The sequence below is a fragment of the Arachis hypogaea genome, chromosome 12 (genome assembly GCF_003086295.3).
Source record: "Arachis hypogaea cultivar Tifrunner chromosome 12, arahy.Tifrunner.gnm2.J5K5, whole genome shotgun sequence".
Taxonomy (NCBI): Eukaryota; Viridiplantae; Streptophyta; class Magnoliopsida; order Fabales; family Fabaceae; genus Arachis; species Arachis hypogaea.
This window is the reverse complement of record NC_092047.1, coordinates 116,263,527-116,288,877: the sequence shown is the minus strand read 5'-3', so window position 1 is coordinate 116,288,877 and position 25,351 is coordinate 116,263,527. Positions and strand designations below refer to the sequence as shown.

At 33.7% G+C, this 25,351-nt stretch overlaps 3 protein-coding genes across 5 annotated transcripts; all 3 read left to right on the top strand.

Annotated features, from left to right (window-relative positions):
- The first annotated feature begins 1,135 nt into the window (after positions 1-1,135).
- On the top strand, positions 1,136-7,087 carry LOC112730660 (putative disease resistance RPP13-like protein 1). Its single transcript, XM_025780728.3, has 6 exons — positions 1,136-4,777; positions 5,064-5,128; positions 5,281-5,901; positions 6,048-6,112; positions 6,253-6,354; positions 6,495-7,087. Exon 1 carries the CDS (start codon positions 1,164-1,166, stop codon positions 4,770-4,772), a length of 3,609 nt encoding a protein of 1,202 aa, XP_025636513.1. The 5' UTR covers positions 1,136-1,163; the 3' UTR covers positions 4,773-4,777; positions 5,064-5,128; positions 5,281-5,901; positions 6,048-6,112; positions 6,253-6,354; positions 6,495-7,087.
- Positions 7,088-8,410: 1,323 nt separating this feature from the next.
- Positions 8,411-14,729, top strand: LOC112730659 (probable pectinesterase/pectinesterase inhibitor 40). 2 transcript variants are annotated; one of them, XM_072210232.1, is made up of 2 exons: positions 8,411-9,421; positions 14,567-14,729. In XM_072210232.1, the coding sequence occupies exons 1-2, from the start codon at positions 8,607-8,609 to the stop codon at positions 14,616-14,618; spliced, it is 867 nt and encodes a 288-aa protein (XP_072066333.1). In that variant the 5' UTR covers positions 8,411-8,606; the 3' UTR covers positions 14,619-14,729. The 2 variants fall into 2 exon arrangements, with proteins under 2 accessions (XP_072066333.1, XP_072066332.1); XM_072210231.1 differs by lacking the exon at positions 14,567-14,729 and adding an exon at positions 11,095-12,038.
- Positions 14,730-17,807: 3,078 nt separating this feature from the next.
- Positions 17,808-24,943, top strand: LOC112728575 (fatty acyl-CoA reductase 2, chloroplastic). Of its 2 annotated transcripts, XM_025778769.3 has the most exons (10): positions 21,773-21,865; positions 21,989-22,099; positions 22,197-22,303; positions 22,406-22,592; positions 22,678-22,778; positions 22,873-23,083; positions 23,224-23,385; positions 23,787-23,868; positions 24,001-24,398; positions 24,594-24,943. In XM_025778769.3, exons 3-10 carry the CDS (start codon positions 22,198-22,200, stop codon positions 24,757-24,759), a joined length of 1,413 nt encoding a protein of 470 aa, XP_025634554.2. In that variant the 5' UTR covers positions 21,773-21,865; positions 21,989-22,099; position 22,197; the 3' UTR covers positions 24,760-24,943. The 2 variants fall into 2 exon arrangements, 1 of the variants encoding a protein (XP_025634554.2); XR_011869037.1 differs by lacking the exons at positions 22,678-22,778; positions 22,873-23,083; positions 23,224-23,385; ... (1 more) ...; positions 24,001-24,398; positions 24,594-24,943 and adding an exon at positions 17,808-21,412 and having other exon boundaries at positions 21,776-21,865; positions 22,406-22,537.
- The last annotated feature ends 408 nt before the right edge of the window (positions 24,944-25,351 follow it).

Sequence of the window (25,351 nt, the reverse complement as noted above, 5' to 3'; positions counted from 1 at the left end):
TTTGGAGGAAGAAAGCAAGAAGCATCTTGTGAACTTGCCCGGAAGAGCAATAAACATTTGAAGTCAATATAATTTTGATACAAAAACTTTTATCAGTACCACATCATATACCTCATTACATGCTACTACTTGCTTACCCTTTGTGGGAAATCTGAGTTGAGTGCAAACAGAAACTACAAACCACTTCCTTGATCCATATTTTCTTGATCTTGTGAACATGGGAAATCTGAGTTGAGTCATGTAATATCACCTGCCATGTTATGCTAAAATGTTATATTATTAAATACCAAAAAAAAAATGTTATATTATTAAAGAAGAGTAAATTATATTTTTTATTCTCAAAATTTGACAAAAGTTTTAAAAATATTTATAAATTTTATTATATTTTAATTTTATCTAAAAATTTTTTGATTTGCATAGAATATATCCCTAACAGCTAATTTTTCAAAAAAAAATAAGACCAATTCGACAACAATTTTATAAGAATAACTTTTAAAATAAGCAAATTCAGCATAATTTTAATGCATTATTTTTGAATTGATCTTAAATTTTTTGAAAATTTAGCTGTCAAGAGTATATTTGGTACAAATCGAAAATTTTTTGAACAAAATTAAAACAAAATAAAATTTAAGAATATATTTAAAATTTTTGCCAAAATTCAGGATAAAAAAATATACTTTACTCTATATTCTAAAATGTTGATTATATAGATAGTATTACATAGCATACATAGTTTACCTTCTTTTCTTGGAGATTTGAGTGTATAGCAACAATTAGAACTACAAGGGGATCTTCATTATTATCCATGCTGTAGTTTGTTACTAAAATAGTTATGAATTGAATCCGTGATTTTGGTTAAATGTGGAAAGCATCAAAATTTGCTTAAACACAAATTAAACCTTTTTCTTTGCAGATTACTGTATGCAAAGCTAATAATACAACTAAGGACCATTCACATTTGATTTTCTCATCAGTTGGTGGAGGATGGTCCCCATGATGTTAAACATCATACTTATCATTTCAATACATTTGGATTCCATTTAGAAAATAAAAGTAACTTTTTCGATAAAAAAGTAAGAAATGTGTGAATGAATGTAAAAACAAAAGAAGAATTTTTGCTTCAACTTAATAATGGAAGCAAACATCACTCTATTGGCTACAGGATGCAGTGGACTATACACTTTATGAAAGCATTCAAATATGTCACTGTTTTGGAGGAAAGGACCCAGAAGCATCATGTGAACTTGTCCAGAAGACCAATAAGCATCTCAATTTTGAAGTCAATTTACAATACCATATACTTGGCTAAACTCACTGCAACCTACCACTTCCTTCTTACCATTTTGTGTTCCTCAGAATTTTTAAATTCCAGTGCAAACTACACAACTTCTCTCACCCTTACTTACTTTCTTGCTCTTGTGAACATGGCTGCATCAGTTGTTGGAGGAGCTTTCCTCTCTTCGTTTCTCAATGTTCTTTTCGACAGGCTGTCTGATCCTGAGATCATCAACATGATGCGAGGAAAGAAGGTTGACCAGAAGCTGCTTCAAAAGCTGAAGACCATTCTAAACGTGGTTGAAGCTGTGCTGAATGATGCTGAGAAGAAACAGATCACTGACTCTGCTGTCAAGAGGTGGCTCGAAGATCTCCAAGATGCTGTCTATGATGCTGATGACTTGTTGGATGAAGTCGCCACCAAAGCTGCGACTCAGAAGGATCCACCAGGTAACTTCCTGTCTCGCTTTCTCAATTTGCAAGATAGGGAGATGGTTACTAGGATTGAAGACATCATTGCTAGACTAGAAGATATTGCAAAACACAAAGATATCCTTCGTCTAGAAAAGATTGTAGCCAAGAACATGTCTGGGAGAATCGAATCAACATCTCTTGTTCAAAAGTCTGATGTATTTGTTGGTAGGGACCAAGACAGGGAGGATATAGTCAAATTGTTGTTAGATGATACTAATGATGGTGAACTATCTGTCATCCCTATCTGGGGTATGGGTGGGATCGGAAAAACTACTTTGGCTAAGTTGGTTTTTCATGATGACAAAGTGCAGCAAAAGTTTAATGTTAGAGCATGGGTTTGTGTTGGGGAAGAATTTGATGTTCTTAAAGTGACAAAGACTGTAATAGAGGAAATAACTACTAGTCCCTGTGATATGAATAGCTTAAACTCAGCTCAACAACATTTAAGGAGTAAGCTAACAGGGATGAAATTCTTGGTTGTTTTGGATGACTTTTGGAGTAACAATTACACAACTTGGGCAAATTTTCTGATTCCTTTTAGATGTGGAAGTGAGGGGAGTAAGATCCTTGTGACAACTCGTAGCGAAAAGATTGCAAACATGGTGAAAGGTTTTCATTATCAAGCCTATAATTTGAGTGCGTTGAATGATGAAGATTGTTGGGTAGTGTTTGCAAATCATGCATTTCTTTCTGGAGAGCGTCTAGCTTTTGAAAAAGTTGCCAGAGAGATTGTTAAAAAGTGCAAGGGATTACCTCTAGCTGCTCAAGCACTTGGGAGCTTATTAAGGTCCAAAGATAATGAAAAGGATTGGAAAAATGTTTTGAACAGTGAAATTTGGGAATTTTCTGAAGAGGAAATTGAAATTATTCCTGCTTTGAGGATCAGTTATTACCACCTTCCTTCGCACTTAAAACGTTGTTTTGTTTATTGTTCTTTGTATCCCAAAGACTATGAATTTGATAGAGATGAATTGGTGTTATTGTGGATGGCCGAGGGTCTTTTGCAACAGCCGAGGGGGGGAAGCACTTTAGAAGAAGTTGGCTATGAGTATTTTAGTGATTTAGCATCAAGATCATTTTTTCAACCTTCTCATAATGCTTATGAAACTTCATTTGTAATGCACGATCTCATGCATGATTTAGCAACATTCTATGGTGAAAAGTTCTATTTTAGAACCTTTGAAGTCAAGAATGTACTCAAGCACGATATCAAAACTCGTCATTTGTCATATGTTTTGCACAACAAGGATTCAGTCTCAAAGATCCTGGAAGTATGTGATAGTTTAAAGCATGCAAGGACATTGCTGCAAGTCAATTTGGATGCATATCATGAATTCTCAGAGGGAGTAGTAGTTCCTTGTGACTTACTAGAACAATTGAAGTGCTTACGAGTTTTGTCATTTAAAATTTTTTCAGATGATGAAAACTTGTTGCATCGTTCAATTGGTGAATTGATCCATTTGTGTTATTTGGATCTTTCAGACACATCCATGGTGACTTTGCCCGAGTCTTTAAGTTGCTTGTACAATTTACAAACCTTGAAGTTGAGAAACTGTAGAAATCTTAAAAAGCTTCCTAGCAAGATGCAAAATCTTGTGAATTTGCGTCATCTTGATATTTTTGGCTCTATTTCGGTGGAAGAGATGCCAAAAAAGATGAGCAAATTAAAAGATTTGCAATTTTTAAGTGACTATATTGCGGGCAAACATGAAGAGAATGGGTTCGTAGAATTGGGAGAGCTAGCACATCTTCATGGCTCATTTTGTCTTAAGAAACTAGAGAATGTTAAGAATAGTGTTGAAGCATCGAATGCAAGGATGGATGAAAAAATACACCTGAATGCTTTGGAGTTGTGGTGGTCATCATTTGAAAAAAGTGAGGTTTGTGATTCCCAAAGTGAAAAAGATGTACTTGACAAATTACGTCCTCACAAAGACTTGAAGATGCTAAGCTTATGGGGTTACAGAGGTACGATGTTTCCGGATTGGGTAGGGCAGTGTTCGTACCACAACATGACTTCGTTGGAGATGAGGGGATGCAGGAATTGTTGGGTGCTTCCTTCACTTGGACAGTTACCCGCTCTAACGAGATTGGAGATTTCAGGATTTGATATGGTGAAGAAGATTGGTGGGTCATTCTATAAGGGTGATGGAACTCATCAGCATCAGGAGACACCCTTCCGATCCCTTAAATCTCTGCATTTTGATGATATGCGTTGCTGGGAGGAATGGGAGTCATATGAATGTGATGATGATGATGATGCACCATTTCCGAAACTTGAGACACTTGAGATATGGGATTGTCCTAAGTTAAGAGGAGATTTGCCCACTTTCCTTCCGTCTTTGAAATCACTCCACATTAGAGGATGCGAGGAGATTGGTTGTTATCTGCCAAGAGCTCCCATCATACGCTCATTAATAATATCTGGCAAACAGGAAGCAAGAATGCGGGAGCTACCACTTTCCATGTTGGAGAGACTATGGGTTAATGGAGAGCAGCAGGTGGAGTATGTGTTTGAGGCCATGACCCACACCCAACCAACCTCTCTCAAAGAGCTAGGCATCTCAAATTGCTCATCAGCCATATCATTTCCAGGAGATGCTTTGCCCCCTTCATTGAAACAGTTGCGGATCAATAACTGCAAGAATGTAGAATTCCCAATGCAACACCAACAACATCACTCACTAACGAGTCTTCAAATAGACAACAGCTTCGATTCACTTAGATCCTTCGCGTTGCCAGCGTTCCCAACTCTTTGCTTACTGAGAATGGCAAGATGTGAAAATTTGACATCTCTGGAGGTGTCACAGTCACAGTCCCTCCTATACTTAACAATTTCAGGTTGCCCTAAGCTGGAGAACATAATAAGGCTGCCTGCCTCTTTAAGTGCACTCAGAATCTTCGAATGTCCATTGTTGGGTGAAGTCATAGAGAGGAAGGACCCCCACATTTGGCCATCCATTTCCCACATCCCTGAAATATATGTTGATAGGAGACGGATTGGCAATGACTCAACATCTTAAAAGAGGTAAATCTTTTGCTATCTCTCTATATCCCAAACCCACTTCATCTTCTCCAACATCGTATTCATTCTCTCCTACATAATCTTACTTTCATTTCCAAATTTCTATACCTCATTCAAATTCTGTGTCTCCTACTCTTTTGCGGAAAACACAAAACTGATTCCTCTCTTTTCATACTGTTCATCACCACTCTACTCAATGCCTACTTTTGGGAACTTATAGTATGGGTATACAATTTCCATTTTGGTCTTTTTTTTCCCTAATTTCTTCTTCTTTGTTCTTCATGTATAGGGACATTGAATGATTCTACTGGGACTTATCAATTTAATGCAGTTCGGTTGTGCACCTCCGTTCTTGTAAGGATGCTCCTCTGTCTCTAACATCTCTCTATTGAAGATTGTTTTGTTAATTCAAGGATCATACCTTGAGAATGATGAAATCTTTCCCTTCCATTTTTTACCTTTTCTATTAATGCTTTTTCTTCTTCTTTTTTTCTTACTTCAATCAGCTACTTTTGCACCATGCCTTGTCTTACACCCAAATGGAACGCCGTTCATTACCTTTCTTGGTGTTGGAGAAAGTAGTAATTAATGGAGAGCAGCAGGTGGAGTATGTGTTTGAGGCCATGACCCACACCCAACCAACCTCACTCAGAGAGTTAAGCATCTCAAACTGCTCAACAGCCATATCATTTCCAGGGGATTCTTTGCCCCCTTCATTGAAAGAGCTGTACATCATAGATTGCAAGAATGTAGAATTCCCAATGCAACACCAACAACATCACTCGCTACAGGGATTAGAAATACACAACAGCTGTGATTCGCTTACATCCTTCGCATTCCCACCGTTCCCAAATCTCCAGTCTCTCACAATCGCAAGACATGAAAATTTGACATCTCTGGAGCTGTCACAGTCACAGTCCCTCCTATACTTAATAATTTCAGGTTGCCCTAAGCTGGAGAACATAATAAGATTGCCTGGCTCTTTAAGACAACTCAGAATCAGTGAATGTGGGTTGTTGGGTGAAGGCATAGAGAGGAAGGACCCCCACATTTGGCCATCCATTTCCCACATCCCCGTAATATTTGTTGATGAGAAACTGATTCAATGAGTCAACATCTTAAAAGAGGTAACTCTTTTGCTATCTCTCTATATCCCAAACCCACTTCATCTTCTCCTACATCATATTCATTCTCTCCTACTTAATCTTACTTTTATTTCCAAATTTTGATCCTTTTTATTCCTAATTTCTTCTTCTTTGTTCTTCATGTATAGGGACATTTAATGATTCTTCTGGGACTTGTCAATTTAATGCAGTTCGGTTGTGCACCTCCATTCTTGTAAGGATGCTTCTCTGTCTATTGAAGCTTGTTTTGTTAATTCAAGGATCATACCTTGAGAATGATGAAATCTTTCCCTTCCATTTTTTACCTTTTCTATTTTAATGGTTTTTCTTCTTTTTTTTTCTTATTTCAATTAGCTACTTTTGCACCATGCCTTGTCCTACACCCAAATGGAAGGCCTTTCATTACCTTTCTTCCTGTTGCTCCTGCTTGCTTGCCCGTGCCCTTTGTTGGATTTGGTATAAGTTTATTTTCTTATTATTAATTCTGTTGAATTAAGAAACTAATAAACTCTGTGATCCCAAACATTTATGATTTGAGTTAATGTGTGCTAAGCAAAAATTGTATGAGTTGTTCTAATGTGTTTGTTTCGGTGCAGCAAGAAACAAATTGAAGTGAAGTTGGAGTAGGCTCAATTTGGAGAGCAAGGGAACCAGGTCAAGAATGATTTCACGAGGTGTGGTCTCTGCATCCATACAAAAGCTGAATTCATGGAAGACACCATCCTCATACAAAATCAAAAGTAGAAGTAGATGATGTAGAACAGAATTTCGCTAAGACCGATAGATCAATCAAAATGCAACAAGAGCACCTTCAATGATAAGGATACAGTTGGAGCAGCCTGTCAAAAATAGGCAGAAAGTGTACAAACTTGCAATGTTAAAAGAAAAAAGAGTTTTCATGTCTTCATCATTTCATTCTATTTTAGGATAGCTGATATGAGTTATTCTATTTATAAGAAAGAGAAAGCTTAGAAAGTGAGTATCAATTTCTGTCATGCTAGGATGTGAAAACATCAAGAAAAAGCCATGAGTGGCATTTGAGAAATTTGTTTTTGTATTTGGCTTGAATTGGTATTTGTAACTTGAATTTGTTTATAGTGAAAAGTTCTACCATTTGTTGTGGTGGAGACTGGATGTAGATCCCATTTTGGGATTGAACCAGGATATATCGAGATGTTCATCTTCTCTATTACAGCTTTCATTCACAATATCATTATAACTGTCATTTGCATATTTTCTGCAAAATCATGCGATAATTTTATAAAATATCTCTATCTAATAAAATAAAATTTTAAGCACCAGCTGCCTTTTTCTTTTTGGGCAAATGAAGATGCATTGAGAAAGTTATTATGTTATAAATATGAAGTGCATAGGGCAAAGATTGTGGTAGCAGCAATTTTTGCATGTTAGTACTAAGCAAAGATTAGGCTGAGTTTGGTAATTCTGGTATGGCTGTTATAGGTTAGTTGCGGTTTATAGATTATTTTCTATGTTCTGTATGTAACAGCATAGTACTATAGGTTGATATATAAGCATTAGTGTTATTAATTTTTATTGACATAGAATTGTAATTGTAATTCACTCTCATCAGTAAATTTGTTTTTGTATTTGGCTTGAATTGATAATTGTAACTTGAATTTGTTGAGAGTGGAAAATTCTACATTTTTTGTGATGGAGACTGAATGTAGATCCTACTGTTGGAATTGAACCAGAATATATCGTGATCTTCTCTATTATAGCTTTCATTCAAAATATCATTAAAAATGTTATCTGCAAATCATGTAAAATTGTAAACACTAGCATTTTTTTTAACAAATGAAGATGCATTCAGAATGTTGCTATGTTACGAATATGAAGTGCTTAGGGCAAAAATTGTGGTAGTAGGAGGTTAATTATTATAGTATTCCTCTTCTATTTTGTGTGTGACTGTGACAGCATAGTACTACTACTACAGGTCGATATATAGCATTCCTCTTCTACTTTCAATCCCTTCAATTCTCCTTTCTTTCTCCATTTTCTGATGTTTTTTTTCTTACTTTCAGTCTCTTAAACTATAATTTTGTGTAGGATTGTTGCACTACAAAAGTAAAATAATAAAATTTACAATAGATAGAAACAAAGTTGAAAATCAAATCATATGCTTTGGGTGCAAATTTCATTCCATTCCATAGCTGCATAGCTGCAACACTTAAACCAGGAGCCAAAATGATTAAAAGGTGTCACACATAATCACACATTCCATCCTTTTAAGAGCCATTAATTTAGACAGCATTTAAAATCCATGCCACATTATGATCCTATTTGACAAAACTAATATAAATTGAAAAAGGGTCAAATTTCATGCCATCTCTCTGACATAATCTACACAAAAATTCAAACTCAAACAACACATTTCCATTTTTTCTTTTTTAACATCAAATGCTATGCTCAACTTTACACACAAAAGCATGATATTCTTCTCTCTTTATATTTTGAGTGTGTATAAGTAAAATGAGTTCAAATACTGTTTTTCTTTTTTCATTTTTACAATAACCCAAAACCACCCTATTTATTCCCCATATTCCCATATATATAGCACCCTACACAACCACACATTCACACCCTTAACCAAAGCTTCTACTACACCACTTCTATTTTTCCTCTTAAGCCCTTTACAATGAACAGCCTCAAAAAATCACCATGTTTTCCCTTTATACCAATCCTATTCCATGATTTTTGCACTGATCCTTTTAGCTACACATCTCAATTATTTCATTGAAACCCCAAATTTCAAATCAACAACACAACAAGAAGGGAAAAAACATCTCCATTTCCAAAACCATATCCAATTAGTAGCACATTCAAAATGCAAAGGAACACTCTACCCTGATCTCTGTGTCTCAACCTTATCCACATTCCCAAACCTTGAAACAAGAACAATGCCACAAATAATCTCCAAAGTAGTCAACCACACAGTCCATGAAGTCAAATCTTCATCCAACAACTGCACCACCATAATCAAGAATCTCCAAAACACTCTCAACACAATTGAGAAAAGAGCCTTAGATGATTGTCTCAAACTCTTTGATGACACCATAGTAGAACTCAACACCACCATTCTTGATCTCTCAAAAAATCCATCATCATCATCATCATCATCTTCCAACCAAGATTTGCAAACTCTACTAAGTGGGGCAATGACAAATTTGTACACTTGTCTTGATGGTTTCTCACAAAGCAAAAATGGGAATGCTGTGAGAGGGTTGATAGAGGAGAAAGTGATTGAGATATCACATCATGTTAGTAACTCATTGGCAATGTTGAAGAAAGTGAAGACAAGTTTGAAGAAAGAAGAAGTGTCTGCTGAATATGGAACAATGAAGAAAGGGTTCCCTTCATGGGTTTCTGCTAAGGATAGGAAGCTTCTAGAAGGTGGAAATGTGAATGAAACTAAGATTGATGTTGTTGTGGCTAAAGATGGTTCTGGAAATTTTACTACTATTGGTGAAGCTGTAGCTGTGGCTCCTAATTCCACCACAACCAGGTATATATTATATTATTAAAATTATTTTATACTATATTTAAAGAAAATCATTCATTCCTTTCACTCATTGCATTACATTTTCAGCAAAATCTCATATGAATGATCATTTATAAGAGCTTCGAAGCTGATTTAGCTAAGAAAAATGGCAAGTGTATTTATTTTATTTTGTATATTAAATTAGCACAACTTAAAAATTAACTGCTCTTTTTTTATAACGGCATATTGGACTCTACTAAATATATAAGAATAATGCACTTTATTTACTAATATTTTTATTTTGAAGAATGAAATTAAAATGCAGTAATCAAACTTCTTATCCTTTACTTAATTCAACTTTGACTCATTGTTACACCAATTATGGCTTCTAAAAATTTAACCACATTTTTTAATTTCAAATAACAGAATATGTTTATTTAGTATATAACAATAGATGAATCTAGCCTAATATATCTTTATCTCAAAGTACAAAAAGAATCTTAGGTGTAGAAAAGTACATACAATAAGTGTAATAATAATGCCTTGTTAACATGTTATGATTTAGTTAACATTTTGTTAATTATTAAGTGTGATTATATATACTAGAGTGAGACCCGCGCAATGCGCGGAGAGGTAGATTATTTATACTATATAGTATATTTTAAAAAATGTTATATTAAAAATATTTTAGAGAACATATTATAAATAAATTTTGAATTTATTTATTTTTAAAAAAGACAGGTTATTTATATTAGAGTTATACAAAATTGCATTTTTTTTTATTTTTCGATGGCTACACTTTGTCTTTTCTTGTGGTTTTTTTGTTTGTAAATAATGAAAAAAATAAATGAATGAGAATGAAAAATATATAAAAATGTTATATTAAATTTAAAGAATTTTTGACAATTAGTATAAGAGATTAAGAAATAAAGGGTAGTAAGAGTTTTAATATGTATAAGTTGTAGAATTTGAATATTTGTAACTGAAATTTTTTATAATTATTATTATTATGACACTTTTAATGTATGTTTATTGCATTTAATTAGTACTTAATGTTTCAATTGAATAATAATAGATAAGAATTTTTATTTTAATTTTTTAAAACATTTTACTAAATAGTGATGATGAGTTTGGAAAACTCTAATTTAATTTTGATGATGAACAAACATTATTAAAATATTTAATTACAAAATTATTAATTTGATTTTCATTTAACATATGTTAATTAATAATTTTGTGATACAGGATTAATATTGGGCCGAAAAATATAATTGTTACAGGCCCAAAAACAAGATACACATTCAGCCTTGTTGAATGTCTCTATATGGCTGAATTGTTTATTGTGCTACTTGGGCCAAATTGATCCATTATTGTTCCAAAACCCAACTATGATCTATGTTAAGTGATCCAATACTAGATCCAAAAATTCATCAGGAAAGCAAATATTATCATTTGCCTTTTGCCTCCAACAGATTCCATTTTTCATTAAGGATGGATTTCAAAATTTAACTTGGTAGCATTGGAAACATAAATGAGAGAGATAATATGAGTGACATGATTGATTTGATTAATGCAGCACGCCACTCAAGCAAGGGAAGTAAAAACAATCCCATTAATTTGTTTCATTTCAATTAATTGCTTTTACTTTAACTCTACATTCTCTCATCTTTCCTTCTTCTCTTTCGGTCTTTAACCAGCAACCATGGAAGCTACATCTACACACCGAAGAAAAAGAGAAGAAGAAGCACACCTAAAGACCATCACAATGATGGCAAGAAAACATAAAAAATGTAGTGGCTGAGAATCTTATCACTTGTAGTAAGATTTTGTGATGAGATCTTAGCTTCTCCATACCAAAAATGGAAGAAGGAGATTCGGCCAGCAAGGAGAAAATCTTGGAGGGATGGCTTGTCTCTGATTCTGCTCAACCACTACAGGAAGTAGCTAGAGTGGCGAAGTGATGGAGAAGGCAGATATTGGAGCAGATGAAGCTATAATCATCATGAAGCATCAAGGGCCAGAAATCCATCTTGGAGAGCAAGCCAAGGATGGAGCGCTCGGATTGATGAAGAGTGATGACCAAGGAAGAACTAGAGGTAATTGCATGTTGGGTTTTGCATGAGTTACCTCTTCTCTCTCTTTGGCCGAACCGATTTCTTGAAGAAGAATAAGAAGTTGGCTTAGTTGTTGGTTCAACTGTGGAGGCTTCCCTCTTCTATAAAAAGGGTGAACAACCACAGTTTGATTCAAGGAGTAAGATTTGAGAGTGCAAGGCATAGAAGTCTCAGAGCTACCTAAGCTAGCAATTTTTCTTCTCCTTCAATATATTCTGTTTAGTATTTTTCTGTTTAATTTTGTCATGTCTTGAGTCTCATGGAAAAAGGCAAACAGTGAGGTTTGTATGAAAGAGCCATAGAGCGGAAAAAGGCAGAGAGTGCAAAATTAAAAGAAAAAGCCATAGATGTCCTTAGAGTTTCTTTGTTCATCTATGTTGTGTTTCATGATTCTGTGGGAATCTCCTTGTAAGTTGGGTTAGCACTTTACAGTCGGTAATCAAGAAGATTATAGTAAAATTCCATCATTGTTGTGATGGAGACTGGATGTAGGCTGCACTGCACTTAGCAACTGAACAAAGATATATCTGGGTGTAATTTTCTCTTTGTTCTACTCCATTTCTATTTCTACTGCACAGGAGCTAAAACCGAAAAATATCTCGTGCCAAGTGACGAGACAAAAATAAAAAGTCTCGTGGTTAGGGACGAGACAAAAATCAAAAAGTCTCCTCAAAGACCAGCAAGTGTTCAGAAAGAAACTGGGGGCTAAGATTCAACCCCCTTCTCTTAGCCACTGAAAACCATCAAGTGATTAGTTAATTTTCATCTAGCAATTTTAGGTATTAACTCTTTCGGTCTGTCATGACCACTGTAAATCCTTCTACAATAAAGAGAATAAGACATGGTCAAAGAATGATAATCTATTCCAAGTAAATTGTGAAAGCAATGCTACACATGTGGAATAACAATTTGAAAAAGAGGAACACGTAAATATAAATTGTGGAAGAAGTACTCCACATGTAAAATAACAATTTATAATTTGATGATGAAATATTGTAATCGATAGTATATAGGAAGCAATAATTTTAAATGCACATTAATTTTGGTTGTGACTGTTGGACAGAACCGTTTATAAAAGAGGAATACATAAACTTGTGCTACTTGCAATGAGTTCACAATTAAAATGTTATTATTTATAACAAATAAATAGGGCTATTGAAAATGATATTGAACAATGAGAAGAGTAAACGGCAAAGTTGAAAATCTTTAGGAAGATACCTGGGACAAATTTCCTATGTTGGCGGTGTTGAATGGTGACGTTGGTCTACTGAGACCCAGAATCGAGCTCTGGCAGAGAAACCGCAAGAGGAGGAATGGAGTTTGTCCTAGTTTCTGTAATTTATGCAATGCGGCTCCGCCGGAGATGGATATCGCGATGTACAATTTGTTTTGAGGAAAAAATAATGGCTCATGGGACCGGAAGAGGATGGAGGAAATAGGATGGGACCGGAAGAAGATGGAGGAAATAAGATTTTGGTACGGAGAGGTGCTAAGAGGGTGAGGATTTGAGAAAGGTAATAAGCTCTTTGGTTTTGAGAGCTTTTTGTTGGGTTAAATGTTAATTTGTATTTTTGTTGTTTTAGAAATAAGGATTGATTTGGAAAAAGTTAATTTGTTGGTTTTTATTGTGTTTTTAGTTGTTTTTTGTGTTTTTTTATGTGAAAATAAAAGTTGATTTGGCAAGATTTGAGTGGTGGATTCTAAAACTTTGCCAAGTAAGCGTTGGTGCTGACATGGCGTTAGGAGAAGAGGAGAAATAACTTAGAAGCAATGTGGGTAAACCTATGTACCTACTTTTATATATTAAGAATAGATTAGGTTTGCGGTTCCGCTAGATAACCAACTAAGGTCCAGCCAACTTCTGCCAACTTTTTAATGGACTAGACTTTGAAGTCCGTCTTAATAAAGGTAAGTTGATATATGTAGATATTTCTTCTGCTAAGCATTATGATATTTTTTTCATACTAAATAGATATTTTTTAATGTACTTTTCAAATTTTTTATATTACAAATGTGGATATTTCTAATTTTTTTAAGAATTATATGTTTTTTTTTAAATCCTATAACTAAATATTTTTTTGTTAAACATTAGGATATTTTTTTATATATTAAATAGATATTTTTTTTATATATTTTTACAATTATTCAAAAGCAGCTCGTGCTCCACACCACTCCTTCTTCCATATTAGCCTATGACTTTGATACCACCACAAAAATAGAATTCAAAACAATGTCCTGAAAAAAGAATTATATATACACAAACAAATTCAAAATTGAAAATTATGGTGGGTGGTATTTGGGTGATTAAAAGTGAGGACACTCACTTTTTTTCATTCAAATCCTAACCTAATGTCATCAATTTTCATTTCATAAATCTACATGATGATTTGGTGTATACATAAGTAAGATTGAATCTATTTCCTTAATAGAATAATCGCTTCAAGGAAATTGAAATGATCATTGTAACCAAAAATGGCATCAGAATACAAAGATCAACTCGGTTGTTTACTTGAAATTTTTTCAAGATTCGACATGGACAACGACGGTAGCTTAACGATTCTAGAACTCGCCGCGCTCTTGCGTTTTCTAGGGATCAATCCCATGGGGAACCAGATCCACTTGTTGTGGACGAACATGGAGGTTAACGGCAATGGCTACGTCGAATTGGAAGCGGCGGTGGAGTCGGTGCCGAGACCGAAGACCATGCCGGACTTGACGTACTCAACGACTTTGTCAACGGCAAACTTCTTGAGGTCGTCTTATGTGAGGGGAGGGATGGAGAGGGTCTGACGAGAAAAAAAATTTGTGAGTGTCGTTGTTGAGATGTGTAGGTTAATATGGAAGAGAAAGAAAACGTTTTTATAGTTTTTAATTATGTTTACTTAATCAATTTTTAATTATTTAAATTTTGAATTTAAAAAATTTAAAATTAATTATTAATAATTATAATTAATTGAGTTGTTCAAATTCTTATCTAATTACACACTTGTATAATTAATTGAGTTGTTCAATTCTTACCTAATTAGACACTTGATTGTCTATACTTTTCCATTAGGTTTGTGATATACATAAAAAGTGGAGCATTCACTTCGAGAATGTGGAAGTAATTAGAAAGAAGACTAATTTGATGTTTATTGGAGATGGCATTGGAAGGACCATTGTCAAGGCAAGTAGGAATGTTGTTGATGGCTGGACCACTTTTCAATCAGCTACCGTTGGTAACCATTTTTCTACTTTAATTTCTTCTATTTATTAATTATTTCAGTTTTTTATTAATTTTTTGTAGAGTGAAGTATTAAAAATATTTACTAACGACTAAGTTGCATGGTGGTAAAATAATTTTTAGATTTTTCTTTAAAATTGTTAGTTACAAAAAAGTTTAATTATTCTAGTAGTTCCTATAATTTTATTAAATTTATAATTAAGTTTTTATATATTTTTTTAAATTGAATTCTTATAGATTATATTACTTTTAATTTTATAATTAGATTATTCTTAGTGTAAAAAATATTAGAGTCAGTTAATTAAATATTTCTTCACAAATTGAAGGTATTCATAATTAAAAATCTAATTAGATTTTTGACCGCATGTATTTTAGGAGAAATCTTCTATTAATTTTAATGTTTTTGACATGAAAATAATCTAATTATAAAATTAAAAGCAATATAAGGACCCAATTAAAAAAAAAGTATATAAATAATTAAAAATTTAGTAAAACGATAGAGATCAATAGAATAATTAAATCTTATAAAAATTCATATATATTGTTAAAAATTTATTAATATTTGGTAGGTTTAGTTTTATTTTTTTATAATTCACCCTTATTCAAGTTGCCATGCTTTTGTTGTCTCTTCTATATTTTTTTTAAAAAATTGTTCCCTATTTAATTTGTCTTTAACATAACAGCCACACCTCCTCATAATAATAAACCAATTTTCAAACTTTAATAAGCCATTTCATGAATCTCACTTGTGATTAATGACAAGGGCCTGCACCAGTTTTTGTTTTCTTCCCTTTAATTTTTTAATTATTGTATAAAGAGTTATGCTAGGTGTACATCAAAATTAGCCACCAAAGTCAGTCACCAGTATAAAATATATGTTGGAATATAAATATACATTAAAAATAAACTAAACTACACATATATTTATACATAAATACATTAGTGGCTGATTTTGGTGTACAAATAACATTTTTGTTGTATAAAATATATATGAAATAATTCGCACCAATATGTATGTCTCATATCCAATAATGAACTAAATATAGATTTATGAAAATGATCATAAATTAATAATGAGCTCACATGTTATCTCAACAATGATACTGAAATCCTTGATTTTGGTTGATGAACTTTTATAGTAAAACAAATTGTTGAGAAATTATTTTAAATAATATATTGGTTTGAACTCTGAACATATATACACGGGCACCATTGGGTTTCTCAAAGGCATCTTGCAAAATTATAATAAGATATAAATTATTGATATTTCAAAATCTTATGAACATTATATCAAAATCTTAAGAAGTTAATTAAATTTTGCATGGAAAGAAATTTCCTGTTATATAATTTATTTACAACAATAAAATCCTCTCTTTTGAATCTAGAAACAACACATGATAAATAATAATAGAGGGTTCTATAGTTTCAATAACCCAGCTTATTATAGGTAGAGCCTAGAAAGTAAAATGCTACATATCTTTTATTGTGGGACACTTCATCACTTGCTTAAAATTTAGAGAAATAATATAACCACGAAAAGTCTAAAGGAAAAAAAGGCTATGCCCTTTTAAAATTATAGGCTATATGGTCCATATGATTCCATGCATAGTATAGTATAGATGTACAAAATTTCCCTGCCAATCATTACATAATAAAACACCATTAGATTAGATTATATATATATTGCGTAGGATAATTAACAATAATATTTGGTAGACAAAAAAATTAGTTAAAACAGTCAATTTATTTTATGTAATATTTATTAATTATTATTATTATAATTAATAAATACTGAATAAAGTAAGTTTAGAATATTTTTTATTTTTTTAGCATTATCGGATAATTAAATTATAAAAGGCAAACTTTTATGAGGGTGAGACATTTCTTTGTTCATGGTCATTTAATCTACTTCATCAACAATGAGTAAAATGTTAACAAATTTTGCTTTAATAGTACCAGGTTATGACATATATATTGACCCACACACGTTCTACCTAGCTGTGTTATGTGCCTTAGGTCACACGTTATATATTATCTTTAGCTGACAAAACATAAAAATAAAATAAAAATAAGTTAAAAGAAAAATAATTACCTCTTTATGGTGGAACGTTAGATTCTAATTTAACCAACTTTATTAGATGTTATACTAGAGCTGTAATTTTTAAACATTGTCATATCCTTATACCTGCATTATATCATGCTGTATCCCATACTTAATAATTCAAGTTTAGAGGAAAAAATCAAAGTGATTAGTACTCTTTTCTAGACTAGATTAATGACATGAAACCAATTATTTCTTTAATGCAGGTTTGATAACAGTAACACAGAAAGATTAATGGAAATCATGTCTGAAGAAGAAAAAAGGGAATTTGGATTTGATGTAAAGGCAATAGATTGGAAAGATTATATCACCAATGTTCATATACCAGGTCTAAGGAGACATGTCATGAAGGGAAGGGGAATGGGTAGTTAGTGACTTACTTTGTGCTATGTAATCACCTGTCATATTCTCCAAAAACTTTTATGTATACACACTTTCCCTTGTTACCTTGAACACACTGAGAGTGTGGTAACAAGTTCAACTACAAGGGAATCTTCATTATCCCATGCTGTAATTTATTGGTATAATAATCATATTTCTGTAATCTATTACTAAATAGAGTGTTTAATCTTGTTAAGCCTTCTTGACATTTGTTACCAATCAATTTTTATCTTTATTCCATATTATTTTATTTAACAATATTAAACTAAAAATTGACAAATCAGTTTGAGTTTCCTAACCCAAATTTTGAGTGACCAAACAGGCCTCATCATCAGTTTCAAAGTTGTAAAATGTTATAAAAAAATTATTTGAATACAGATCATGTTACATAATACTAAATAATATCATTTAAGAATACAAATATTGGAAGAAACCAATGAGAGCACTGAAACATGTCATTGTTTTCCAGGAAGAGAGCATGAAGCATCATGTGAACATGCCCCAAAGGCAATGAGAATGTGCAAAGTCAATGTCTTTTTTTTTTTTTGGAAGAAAAAGTCAATGTTCTTTTGCTACATGGAAAATAAAATATATCAGCACCACCATATATTACTTCATTGAACCTGCTACTACTACTTCCTTTACCTTCACTGCAAACTATAATCCACTTTGCTTTGTTTTATTTCTTATAATCGTGAGATCATCATGGCTGCAAGATTTGTGGGGGAAGCTTTTCTCAACTCTGCACTTGGTACTATTTATGAGATGCTGATTTCACCTTTACTTGTCAACCTCATCCAGAGAAAGAAGCTTAACCGGAAGCTGGTTGAGAAGTTGGAGACAGTTCTGAAAGCTGCTCATGCTGCAATCAATGACGCTGAGCGGAGGCAGATTGAAGAGGAAGCAGTGAAGGACTGGCTGGACAGGCTGAAGAATGCTGTGTACGATGCTGAAGATGTACTGGATGAAATAACCACCAAAGCTGCCACTCAAAAGGATCCAGGTAACTCCCTGTCTCGCTATGTCAATTTGCATGATGATGGTGAGATAGTAACCAAGATAGAAGATATCATTGCTGCTTTAGAGTTAATTGTAAAAGAGAATGATAGTCTTGGCTTGAAAGAGATACCAGTGGAGGACATGTCATGGAGAATCCCATCAACATCTCTAATTGATGCGCGTGAAATATATGGCAGGGACCAAGATAGGGAGGTCATAGTAAAATTGTTGCTAGATGATACTAATGATGGTGAAATATTCGTGATTCCTATTGTCGGTATGGGTGGAATAGGAAAAACTACTTTGGCTCAGATGGTTTACAATGATGACCAAGTGCAACAAAAATTTAATATTAAGGCATGGGTTTCTGATGGGAAAGAAGAATTTGACGTTCTTAAGGTGACAAAGACTGTGTTGGAGAAAGCATCTTCTTGTTCTTGTAACTCTAATGAGTTAAACATAATTCAGGAGAGTTTGAAGGAAGTCCTAGCAGGGAAGAAGTTATTGGTTGTTTTGGACGACATGTGGAGTAACAATTATGATGCTTGGATAAGTTTTCTAAAGCCTTTTAAATCTAGTAATGAGGGCGTTAAGATTCTTGTAACAACCCGTCTTGATTCCACTGCTGATATGGTGAAAACTATTCCAACTTACAATCTGAGTTTGTTGGGTGATGAACACTGCTGGTCAGTGTTTGCAGATCATGCATGTCTTAATTCTGTTGAATCCCATAGCCGTTCTGCTTTAGAAGTAGTTGGTCGAAGAATTGTCAAAAAGTGTAATGGGTTAGCTTTGGCTGCTCAAACACTTGGAGGTTTATTAAGAGCAAAAAAAGAAGTAGAGGATTGGGAGTTTATATTGAAGAGTGAAATTTGGGAACTTCCGGAAAAAAATAGTGGGATTCTTCCAGCATTAAGAATCAGTTATCACTACCTCCCTTCGTACTTAAAACGTTGCTTTGTTTATTGTTCTTTATACCCAAAAGACCATGAATTCAAAAGAGATGAATTGGTGTTACTGTGGATGGCAGAAGGTCTTTTGCAACAACCAAAGAGTGGAAGTACTTTAGAAGAAGTTGGTTATAAATATTTTAATGATTTAGTTTCTAGATCATTTTTCCAACATTCTAACAATTTCAGAAATTCATTTGTAATGCACGACCTCATGCATGATTTAGCAATATTGTATGGTGGAAAGTTCTTTTCTAGAACCTTTGAACTCGAAAATGCAGACAAGCATGATGATAATCCTCGTCATTTTTCATATAATCTTGGCATCAATAATTCATTCTCAAAGATCTTGGAAACATGTGATAGTTTAAAACATGCAAGGACATTGTTGGAAATCAATCTTAATACATGGCATGATTCCTCAAAGGAAATTGGTTCTTGTAATCCTTGTTGCTTACTTGCACAGTTGAAGCATGTAAGGGTTTTGTCATTTAATTTTTTTCCTCTTCAGCATGATTCAGTGCTCAATTCAATAGGTGATTTGATTCATTTGCGTTATTTGGATATCTCCGGTGCACCTATCATGACATTGCCTGAGTCAATGAGTAACTTGTATAATTTACAAACATTGAAGTTGAGTAAATGTAGAAGACTAGAAAAGCTTCCAACCAACATGCAGGAACTTGTAAATTTGCGTCACTTGGATCTCTCTGATATGCCTATTGTGGTATTGCCCGAATCATTGAGCAACTTGTATCATTTACAAACATTGAAGTTGAGCAGATGTAGAGGACTAAAGAAGCTTCCAGACAAGATGCAAGATCTTGTAAATTTGCGCCATCTCCATATTGAAGATACTAATTTAGAAGAGATGCCAAAAGGGGTAAGCAAATTAAAAAAATTGCAATTTTTAAGTAATTATATGGTGGGAAAGCTTGAAGAGAATGGAGTTGGGGAATTGGGAGAATTAGCACATCTTCATGGGTCATTGTGTATTGAGAAATTAGAGAATGTTAATAATAGTGGTGAAGCATTGAATGCAAGGATGGATGAAAAAATACACCTGAATGCTTTATATTTGACCTGGTCATCATTTCAAGAAAGTGATATTGTTGATTCCCAAATCGAAAAAGATGTGCTCGACAAATTACATGCTCACAAAGAGTTGAAAGAGCTAAGAATCAGTGGTTACAGGGGTGCAGTATTTCCAGATTGGATAGGACACTTTTCATACCACAACATGGCTGAATTGGAGCTGAAGGGATGTAGGAATTGTCTGGTGCTTCCTTCACTTGGACAGTTACCCTCTCTTATGCAATTGAGGCTTTCAGGATTTGATATGGTGAAGATGCTTGGTGCTGAATTCTATAAGGCTGATGGAACGGATCATCATCAGGAGACACCCTTCCGATCTCTCAAATCTTTGTCAATTTTTGATATGTCTTGCTGGGAGGAATGGGTGTCATTTGAATGTGATGATGATGCACCATTTCCTCAACTTGAGCAACTTTCCATATGGGACTGTCCTAAATTAAGAGGAGATATGCCAACTTCCCTTCCATCTTTGAAAACACTATATATTTCAGGATGCAAGCAGCTTGGTTGTTATCTCCCAAGAGCTCCCATGCACCAATTAAAAATATATGGTACACAAGAAGCAAGAATGCAGGACCTACCACTTTCGATGTTGGAGCAACTATCCGTTGATGGAAAGCAGCAGGTGGAATATATCTTTGATGCCATGACCCATACCCAACCAACCTCTCTCACAAAGTTATACATATCAAACTGCTCATCAGCCATATCATTTCCAGGGGATTCTTTGCCCCCTTCATTGCAAGAGCTTTACATCACACGTTGCAAGAATGTAGAATTTCCAATGCAGCACCTACAACATCACTGGCTACAGAGATTAGAAATAGACAACAGCTGTGATTCACTTACATCCTTCGCATTGTCAGCGTTCCCAAATCTCAAGTATCTCACAATTGCAAGACATGAAAATTTGACATCTTTGGAGGAGCTGTCACAGTCACAGTCCCTCCGACAATTATGGGTTGAAGAATGTCCTAAGTTGGAGATCATAAGGTTGCCTGCCCCTTTAAGGGAACTTAGAATCAATAGATGTCCGTTGTTGGGTGAAGGCATAAAGAGGAAGGACCCCCACATTTGGCCAGCCATTTCCCACATCCCCCACATCCAAGTTGATTGGATTCGGATTCACAATGATTCAACATCTTAAAACAGGTAACTGCACCAACATCATATTCATTCTTTCATATATTATATTCTTATGATAGTTTTATTCTCATATTTTAATACTGAGTTTCTTCAACCCATTTTTTTTATGTAATAAAGTCATGTGTCTAATTTAGTTGTCATGATATCAAAATGGAACTCTGAGATACACCTTTTGAGCAAGTTTTCACTTTTCACTTTTGAGTAGCATTATATGGCTGCTAGTGCATCATAAGTTCATAACCCATAATTCAATTAGCCCATCTTCTATGGTGGAGCTATCACACTGCTACTTCCACTTTTTAAGCTTCTTGTCATCATTGGACAATTGCACAACCAAACAATAAAACATTTAGTCGCTTTTTTTCGCAGGAAGCATGTCAGCATAAGGAGTTTGGTTGATATTCTCTGCAGTTGACAGTTATAATTTTGTGAATAACTTTGTGATTTTAGGACAAAATGGTATGTCTATTGTAAGAAAGAAACATTTATGCCCCCAACTACAAATTCCTATATTTGATTTGCTCCAAGCCTCCAATACATTCCTAAATCCTAATCACTTTCCTAATTTTGTTGCGGTAACAGCTTTTTGAGCTGCCATCACGACCCCCCTCTTGTTCTTTGCTTATCCATATCCTCCGCTGCCAATTCAAAGCTGAGTTTCATGCTGCTTTCACCGGTCTTGCATTGAGAATTGTAAGCAACTTTTCATCCTTTCATTGCATCCATATTTGTTTCATTTTTCTTCTTCCATAATGTGGAAAACTTAAACGTTTACTCTATTTCTTCTTAGTATGGACATACATAAAATGGAAGAAATATATTCTAGGAATACAAAATATTCATTTCAGTCACAGAATGATGTCTTGGGGTGCTTAATTAATGTCATACTTTATCAAGGTAAAGTTACTCATTATTTCATTGCATGTAGCTATTTCCTAAGATTAATTTTATTGGCAATGTTACCTCTGAATTTTGTTCGGTCTTGGATAATAAATACAGAGCTTTTCAAATGCCTTAGACAAATCCATGAAAAATCCTACAAAGCCTTTATGTTGAGCAAGCTAGTACCTGTAGTAGGCAACATTTGCGAATCGAATCTTGGACTAGATGAAGATTCTTCCAATGTTATTATGGATGAGGTAGATGTAATTGTAAATTCTGCAGCTAATACAACATTTGATGAAAGGTTAGTGCAATAATTTCACAACAAGAAGTTCCAACCAATTTTAATATTGAGTTATTCATTGTAATAATTCGACTAGTATGATCAGATATGATACTGCTATCAACATAAACACCAAAGGACCGTGTCGCCTTATGAGCATTGCCGAAAAATGCAAGAAGCTTAAGCTCTTTCTGCATGTTTCAACAGGTAAAAAGATAATAAGGGCTAAAAAATCAAGTAATAATCATTTGCTAATTTTTATTACATTATTAACCAAAGAAAACTTTCTTCCATTATGCAGCTTATGTCAATGGACAAAGACAGGGAAGAATTATGGAAAGACCATTTAGCATTGGAGACTGCATAGCTAGAGAAAAATCCATATCTGAAATTCCACAAAGTTTTCTTCCAGCATTGGACATCGAAGGCGAAATAAACATGGTTTCGAATTACAATGGGAACATTGAAGACAACTTACTAGCTCAAAAGATGAGAGAGATGGGTCTAGAAAGGTAGGTGGAGTCCTTTAGTTTTCTGTGTTCTCTTCATTGTTAACCAAAATCAAAAAAGTAAAAAATACTACTTTGTCACAAAATTCTTGACCAATTTGGAATTGTTTGTCTAAATTTTTGTTATTTTGTTTTCTTAACAGGGCTAGAAGATATGGGTGGCAAGATACTTATGTGTTCACAAAAGCTATGGGAGAAATGATGATTGATAAATTGAGGGAAGATATTCCAGTTGTTGTAATTCGTCCAAGTGTTATAGAAAGCACTTTTAAAGAACCATTTCCTGGATGGATGGAAGGAAATAGGTATGTCAAATAATGGTAGGGCGAATATTTTCATATTTTCAAGAACAACCATGCTACATATACACCAAATACATAGTGGCTGATTTTTAGTGTGCACATAGCATTTTTGTTTCACGAATGTGAAAATATTTCTGTCTTTGGTATAATACTTTAAAAATATTTTCAAGAGTGTTACATTTCTGAGAACAAGTTTTACCTAGGATTCCACAAAAATAGTCTCATCTATATCAAATTGTTACATTCTACCTACCAAAGGCTCTAGAAGATACATGCTTTAGAAATCTATTCCCAGAAATAAGAAGGAAAAGGAAGCAATTCATCTACCAAGCACCTTTGAATAACCTAATAATAGCAATGACATTTGCATGATAGAACTAACAATTTTTTTGTCAACTTTTTAGGATGATGGATCCAATAGTTCTATGCTATGGGAAAGGACAGCTAACAGGTTTCTTGGTAGATCCAAATGGGGTACTTGATGTGGTAAGTGAAACTAATATAATTGCATTATAATAGAATTCTTTACTAGGAAAGAAAAACACAGAAAAAATTTAATTCATAAACTCAGGTTTTTTAATAACTCTTAAACTAACAATGACTAATATGCTTTCATAGGTTCCATCTGACATAGTTGTTAATGCAACCTTGGCAGCAATGGCAAGACATGGAATGGATCAAAAGCGAGATATCAATGTGTATCAAATTGCTTCATCTGTAGTGAACCCTTTGGTGTTCCAAGACCTTGCAAGATTGCTCTATGAACATTATAGCTCCTCTCCATGCATTGACTCAAAGGGTAGGCCAATTCAAGTTCCATTGATGAAGTTGTTTAGCTCCACAGAGGAATTCTCTGGCCACTTATGGAGAGATGCTATTCAGAAGAGTGGACTCACAGCTATGGCCTCATCAAAGGGGAAGATGTCTCAGAAACTTGAAAATATTTGTAGAAAATCAGTGGAGCAAGCAAAGTACTTAGCCAATATTTATGAACCATACACATTTTATGGTGGAAGGTTAGATTCTAATTTAACCAACTTTATTAGATGTTATACTAGAGCTGTAATTTTTAAACATATATCCTTGTATCTGCATTATATCATGAAGTATCCCATACTTAATAATTCAAGTTTAGAGGAAAAAATCAAAGTGATTAGTACTCTTTTCTAGACTAGATTAATGACATGAAACCAATTATTTCTTTGATGCAGGTTTGATAACAGTAACACAGAAAGATTAATGGAAATCATGTCTGAAGAAGAAAAAAGGGAATTTGGATTTGATGTAAAGGCAATAGATTGGAAAGATTATATCACCAATGTTCATATACCAGGTCTAAGGAGACATGTCATGAAGGGAAGGGGAATGGGTAGTTAGTGACTTACTTTGTGCTATGTAATCACCTGTCATATTCTCCAAAAACTTTTATGTATACACACTTTCCCTTGTTACCTTGAACACTATGAGACTTTGGCAACAACTTCAACTACAAGGGAATCTCCATTATCCCATGCTGTAATTTATTGGTATAATAATCATATCTCTGTAATCTATTACTAAATAGTGTTTAATCATGTTAAAACTTTCTTGACACGTGTTATCACTCAATTGTTTTCTTTATTCCGCTTTATTTTTTTTTTAACAATATTAAAATGAAATAGAGTTCATAAATTGAGAAATGAATTTGAGTTTCCATACCTAAATGTCGATTGACCAATCTAAACAGGCACAAAAGTAAATTTAGAATCATGTTTCTTTCAGAATGAAGCTTAGAAATAGATACATGGGGTACATTTGATTTGAAAGTACATTACTTTTTTTTCATGCAATAATTTAAGCAAGTAGGACAAAGGCAATAATGCAGATTACTGTATAGCTAATAAAGTAATAAGATCATAATTATCAGTGGAGGAGCGGCCTCAATAATTAAAACAACATAATTATCATTGATGTGCTTTTTCAACATTTC

What these genes read in the sequence shown, in the direction of transcription:
- LOC112730659 (XM_072210231.1), top strand. Translation starts at nt 8,607, where the DNA reads ATGATTTTTGCACTGATCCTTTTAGCTACACATCTCAATTATTTCATT. An exon ending in CCTAATTCCACCACAACCAG is followed by an intron (nt 9,422 to 11,094) that starts GTATATATTATA and finishes GTCTTTAACCAG; the next exon opens with CAACCATGGAAGCTACATCT.
- LOC112728575 (XM_025778769.3), top strand. Translation starts at nt 22,198, where the DNA reads ATGGACATACATAAAATGGAAGAAATATATTCTAGGAATACAAAATAT. An exon ending in AGAGAGATGGGTCTAGAAAG is followed by an intron (nt 23,084 to 23,223) that starts GTAGGTGGAGTC and finishes TTTTCTTAACAG; the next exon opens with GGCTAGAAGATATGGGTGGC. An exon ending in CAAATGGGGTACTTGATGTG is followed by an intron (nt 23,869 to 24,000) that starts GTAAGTGAAACT and finishes ATGCTTTCATAG; the next exon opens with GTTCCATCTGACATAGTTGT.
- LOC112730660 (XM_025780728.3), top strand. Translation starts at nt 1,164, where the DNA reads ATGCAGTGGACTATACACTTTATGAAAGCATTCAAATATGTCACTGTT.